Source organism: Morus notabilis, unplaced genomic scaffold, assembly GCF_000414095.1.
Source record: "Morus notabilis unplaced genomic scaffold, ASM41409v2 Scaffold112, whole genome shotgun sequence".
NCBI lineage: Eukaryota > Viridiplantae > Streptophyta > Magnoliopsida > Rosales > Moraceae > Morus > Morus notabilis.
Genome location: NW_010367100.1, coordinates 28,473 through 34,579, shown reverse-complemented (window position 1 = coordinate 34,579; position 6,107 = coordinate 28,473). Strand labels below are relative to the sequence as shown.

General features: G+C 38.6%; 1 protein-coding gene across 1 annotated transcript; it reads right to left on the bottom strand.

Moving 5' to 3' along the window:
* Nucleotides 1–534: 534 nt before the first annotated feature.
* LOC21399809 lies at nt 535–5,557 on the bottom strand. Its single transcript, XM_010111852.2, has 4 exons — nt 4,138–5,557; nt 2,709–4,031; nt 1,555–1,666; nt 535–1,069 (listed from the first exon to the last, which is right to left on the bottom strand). The coding sequence occupies exons 1-4, from the start codon at nt 4,846–4,848 to the stop codon at nt 828–830; spliced, it is 2,388 nt and encodes a 795-aa protein (XP_010110154.1). The 5' UTR covers nt 4,849–5,557; the 3' UTR covers nt 535–827.
* Nucleotides 5,558–6,107: the final 550 nt, after the last annotated feature.

Sequence of the window (6,107 nt, the reverse complement as noted above, 5' to 3'; positions counted from 1 at the left end):
TATATATATATATATACTTTATTATTTATCTATCAATAAATATTATTATTTTAATTATAAAATATGAATTGAATAAGTAACTATAAGATATTAATTCAACGTTACTTTAATTATAAAATATTAATTTAATGTATCATTATTTTAATTATAAAATATTAATTCAACTATTGCGATAAATTAAATAATTAAGACTAAAAAAATTATAATAATTATTAAAATTAAATTCTTATCACAGCTACCAATCATTTACACATGAGAAATCAAGAATTTTTCGCTTGCAGACAAATCAAGGAATTGTAGTGTAGTGGCCTGGTAGGACTCCGCTTTGTTGAGCTCCATAAGATGGGTCCCACAGAGTGAGTCCCAACGTCGAAACCCACTATATGCGTACAATCCAGAGCCCCATAGCGGCACTCAAGGACTAAAATGTCAAAAAACTTGAATCAATCATTCAACCACATTCATGAACAAGTGCAAGAAACTGAGAATTAAAAGATTCAGCGAACTTCTAAAAGAAACACCAGAAAAGGCAGAAACTCATCTCAGGTTCAAATGTATTATGTAATTTTTTCTTACTTTTTCTTCCCATCTTTTTTTCGGCCAAAAGGAAATCAACTAATTCCACTTGTACACTATTGGTGTGAGGTTATACTAATACAGAATGTACAATACCAATAAAAAACCTATACAAAATTATAATACTTTTCTTCCAGGAACATCTCCCCAACAGCCACGTCAAACAAGCCATAGAGAATGCATTGTGTAATGACAAATCCATCCCCTTTTAACTTTTAAAAATGGGTCGTTTTCAGGAATCCACAAAAGATTCAATCATCAAGTAATAAATGAGCAGCAGCGGCATCCAATGATTCACAAACTTGAGCTCCTTCAGCAATTTTAAGTGCCATTGCAGCTCTGTAAGTCGCCAGATCCGCGTTGTTCATAAGTAACTGAGCCCTTTGACGGCTCTCAACAGCTAGCTCCACGCATCTGTTTGCCGAGGCTTTAGCTTCTTCAACCCTATGCATCGCGTTCTGTTCTTCAGCGGCGTCTCTTTCAGCTACCATTGCTGCAATCATCAGACAAGATCAGATACCATTTTAGCAATTTATAAGCAGTACCCAGAAATAATATTAAGAAGACACAAGTTGCATAGTCGTTTTAAAAGAGGGTTTGAATATTGTGGCTTTGATTACCAGATAATTTGAACGTAACAACAGATGAATATCAGAGCATTATAATAAATCCTATCTACAATCACATAAGTCTATCTTAGGTACGATTTGCACCGAGCCTACACAGCCCACAGCTTCCAATTTGAAAGATAACTAACAATCAAAATACGATTGAATGTTAAAATTCTTCATAAAGGATGAAGCGCGGGTATTGTTAAGCCACCTATTTGGTTTAAAATATATATTAATATATATATATATATATATATATGTTACAATACATGTCATGGGGAATTAAGATAAAAGTTAACAAAGAGAGTAAAAATAAGTAGTTCATAACTAACAATCTTTGAGGGGGGAAAAAAAGAAATTAAAATACCTTGCAAGAAACTGGATTGTTTGCCTCTTCCAACTTGGCTTGGTTGTCGATTGAAGGATCTTTTCTTACGAATGGCAGGCTTCGGAACCAATGTTCTCCTTCCTTGATACAGCTGCCAGTGGAACCGTCAAAGATGATTGAACATATGTCAGCCCAATCAGCATAACCTCAAATGATGAATATAAAAGGCCGAATACAATGAAAAAAAAAAAAATGATGAACATGGACGAAGGCAATCAAATACATCGATATAAGAATCTATGATGAAATTGCCTATATGTTACTGATATGTATGATATATCATAAGCATTTGGTATCTCGCAACAAATCATCAATAATTCTGATTAGATCGTAAAAGCTCGAGTTTTAGAGAGGCATAACAATGCTCTGATTTACATTCTGAAATGCAAACAGACATAACACTTTAAAACTCATTTCTAACGTGTGTAAATACTAGATAAAAAAACAACCGGAGCAGTGACGATGAGTGATTATAGAAACGAAATGAACACCTATTTGCGAATAAATCAATTTACATTCTAATTCACAAGGAATTGCTTGCCTCATCTACATCATTAGATGGGAGACCAGTTTAAGAGCAAGCAGATTGACAGGTGCAATATATGAAATTCATCTCAAAATGAACAAATTTAGTGAATAAAATAGCATATAAAAACTATTAAAAAGCAACCTGACATTGTCTAACTACCAAGAAAAGATTAGATTCTACTTATGTAGATCAGCAAGAACACAACATTGTCCAACTAGCAACAGGACAAGGAGCATCAGACCTCAAATCAGCTCTCACTTGGTATTTAAGATACATTCGAACAAAAAATAAATTGGAAAAATGGTATCGATAACAAAAGAAGGGAGAAGTGCAGTATGCGATGAACCAGAAAGAGAAAAACTTAAAACCATCCAAAGAAGAATGCTTTTACGAGTATATCTCGTATTACAACTTAAACAGAAGATATAAACAAAGTCGCTATCTTACAAGAAAATTAAACTCCCCCATTATTCGACAGAACAAGAACAAGAACACCAAAAGCAGTGCCCAATATCTGAACATTGCAATAAGACGCGAGTAAACTAAAAAAATACGAGCATCTCAAAAGTCCAATGCGACATATGAAGAGTAACTGTATATTTACCTGAAAAATGCGAATCAATGATGGCCGCTTCTGTTTCCTCTTTTTCATCGTCCAATAGACATAAATAGCTTCTATAGCTTTGTCACCACCCAGATGTGAACACAGATCAGTTAATGATTTCACGTCAGAGTTATCATATGGACTACAAAAGAATGCTTTCTCAAAGGCGTCAATCATTGACTCAAACTTATCATCGGAAACACACTCATATGTTTCATTCTCCACAGAAAACTCGTTATTTAACTTATTTAGCCATTCCTCATCCTCTAAATCCATATCATAATTTGAGGTCTTCCTCTTCAAGGCTCTACACAGTTCATCATCCTTCACAGATATGTATGAATCTGGTCTGCGAAATAGAGTACAATGGCTATCCCCCTTTTGTGAGACTTCATTTACACCAGGTATAGGGACAACCTTAACCCCAGGAGCCAACATATTCCGATCCGAACATTCCTGGTAAAGATCCTTGAAAATAAGCCAGTCTTTTCTATTAGGAAACTCCAGCTTCCAGCCATCATCCGCAGTCCACATTATATCATGTGTAAAGCGGTTGGAAGAACAAGGCCTCATAACTTTTTCTGCCTTGTGGGTAAATTTTGTTGATCCATCTTTCTTTACCGCAATAAGCCACCCTCCTAAAGGTGAGCTTTCTAACACAATACTAAATCCGCCTTCCCTGTAACACTTCTCTGGTTCAATAATCAATACATTTGCACAACACGAGGTTGAGTCCATATCCTGTGTCGAGTCCGCCACTGTTGAACTCACTTCTTTCAACTTTCGAGCAGAGTTACTCCGAAGTGATCTCCGAAGCTTGTTATTAGACGTTAAAGATAAAGACACTGAATTTTTCCTAAAGCTAACTAAATCAGAAAGTAAAGCATTATTAGGCTTCTGTACACCGCAGAGTGAAGGATTTCTGGCTTTCCTCCTCCGAAGTGAACTCCGCCTTTTCTGAATTCCTCTTGAAATTAACCCATTTCTATACTGATTGCTACGACAGGCAAATTTCGAAGCTTTGAAAGACGGATTTGATGCCAACCTGTTTTCACTGTGATTGGCTTCAGCGCTCAACAGGGGTTTGCTTTCCAAAGCATCCTTTCCCGGAGAGGATAACTGGTCTTCCTCGTCATCAGAAATCATCTCGTCAATTTCATTATTCCCAGCAAGAGATGGCTGTCGTTTGTATCTAAAAAACATGCAGGAATGCATGTGCATAAAACAAAGAGGAATTGCAGAAAAGTCCACACAAAACAATGGCACAAACTCCGGGGCCCCAAAAAGCTTGCAACTTGCAAAACGTTTGATCGAAGGATGATCCTGAATATGATTTACAAAATGCCAACGCAACAATAGAACGCAGTTAATTAGAGAATGCAGAAACTACAGACAAAAACATATTGAAACATTTCATGGTAGGACTTACCAAAAAGATGTTTATGCCACACGAAGAATTTACTCTGCTAATAGGCTCGGAAACGAGGAAAGCGAAAAGGTCAGTCAATCTCAGCCTGGCCCTCGTCAAGTACACCAAAATCGAACACAAAACCCCAACAGCATAGAAGTTCCTGTCCATGGAAGAACCAAAAACAACGCTAACCACTTCACTCGGCGTAAATTCGAGCCGGGAATCAGAGTCGTCAGCCACCGCAAAGCTCTCACCGGAATTCAACTTCCTTCTCTGCCTACGGACGAACCGACGCCCGTACCTTTTGCCAACGGAGCCACCAAGAGTTTCCGAATTGACCGAAGCATTGCCGGAACTTCTCACAGCCAAATTCTTCCTCTTCCGGCTATACACAAGTCCGAACATCCTATCAGGGCGACGCCCGCCATGTGCCAAATCCACACCAACGCCGCGGTTGTTGTCCTCCGGTTTCGGAGCCTTGATTTCAGCCACGGGAGGGGTTTTCTTGGGTTTGCTGTTAGTGTTGTGGGCCCAGCCGTTCGAGTCATAGCCTAAACCGCCATCGCCTTTGCCAATCTTGAACCAGTCGTACACATCGCTGTGTCTCCTGAGCTTGACTTCGCCGGAGTCCGGCCACAGACGCCGACCTGACCTCAAAACCCTCGCGCCGTCGACGCCCTTCACCACCCCGAACACCCTCGTCGTCCGCCTCATCCCTACAGATGGCATTGCCGTCGTCAAACTCCCGAGCGCCCCGACTCGGGGACCTGCCTTCCTGCTCGACTCACTGAGTCCACTTCCGAGTCGACTCAGTCACGAACTCGGAATGGAAATTAAAAAACTCAGCACGTACTGACCTCGTAATCGGAGAAAAAAACCGACGGAGTCAGCGATTCACGATGACCGCCATTAAAACGACTCACGAACTCAGCGACTCAGCGGACTCGGAACTCGGAAAATACTAACTTATAATACAAGTATATATCCTTTACAAAACAGAAAATCGATATTCACATACAATCAAGAAAAAAGAACAAGAAATTAGGGTTTTTATTGGATCTACACAAGAAAGACGGTAAAAACTCCGTATATAACTAAAGATCTAAGAAAAATAGATAAACAGATAGGGAATGATAGCAAGATAGTAGATCGGCGATTAATTTGGCGTTAAGAGGCTGTTTGGATAGAGAGAAAGTGAGAGTGAGAGTGGAGTAGAAAGGGAAAATGGAGGGAAAAGGAGAAACAGAGAGTCGTCTGCGTAATATCGCGCGGCTAGGGTTTATGATAAAAAAACTATAGTGAAGGTGTTATGGGTAACCACTCGCCGACTGACGAGAGCCATTAGATCTTATTAATGGACGGTTCAGATTTCGCCTTTTCGGAAAATTGGTTCGCTCCAAAGGAAAAGGGAGGAGAGAGAGAGAGAGATCTTTCTTCAGGTTTTTGGAGAGAGAAAGAGAGAGGGGTTTGATATTTTTCTTTTTTATTCAAGGTGGGGAACAGAGTTTCGAAAGTGAAAAGACGAGATGGGGATTCGATGTGACGCGTGAAGAAGAGGAGTTGGTTTGGGGGGTTTTGGGTAATTTCGGATTGGGTGAACTGGCAGCCCAAAAAGAGGGGTAAAGAGTCGGCGAGTATTGATGCGGTAAAATCGGAATTTAATTAGATTGTAACAGTTCCAATCTATTGAATGCGGTAAAAAAGAAAAAGAAAAAGAAAAAACAAGGGGATAATTTGCTAAATTCATCAACATAGGAGAAAAAAGGGTTGAAAATAATGAGGCATGTTTGGTTCGTTGGTTTGAATTTGGTTAGTTTAAATTGTATTTTTAATTGATGTTTAGATGTATAATTAAAATTTTAATTTGAACATAGAATAAAATTTGAATTTGTGTTTGATATGTGTGAAAAGTAGAGAGTGGGCATTTTTTACCGTTAAAAAATTGTTTAAACGGTTGAACTTGAGAGAAAAGCTAAACTCTAAGTTGG

What these genes read in the sequence shown, in the direction of transcription:
- LOC21399809 (XM_010111852.2), bottom strand. Translation starts at nt 4,848, where the DNA reads ATGCCATCTGTAGGGATGAGGCGGACGACGAGGGTGTTCGGGGTGGTG. An exon ending in GTGGCATAAACATCTTTTTG is followed by an intron (nt 4,032 to 4,137) that starts GTAAGTCCTACC and finishes AATCATATTCAG; the next exon opens with GATCATCCTTCGATCAAACG. An exon ending in ACAATCCAGTTTCTTGCAAG is followed by an intron (nt 1,070 to 1,554) that starts GTATTTTAATTT and finishes TGATGATTGCAG; the next exon opens with CAATGGTAGCTGAAAGAGAC.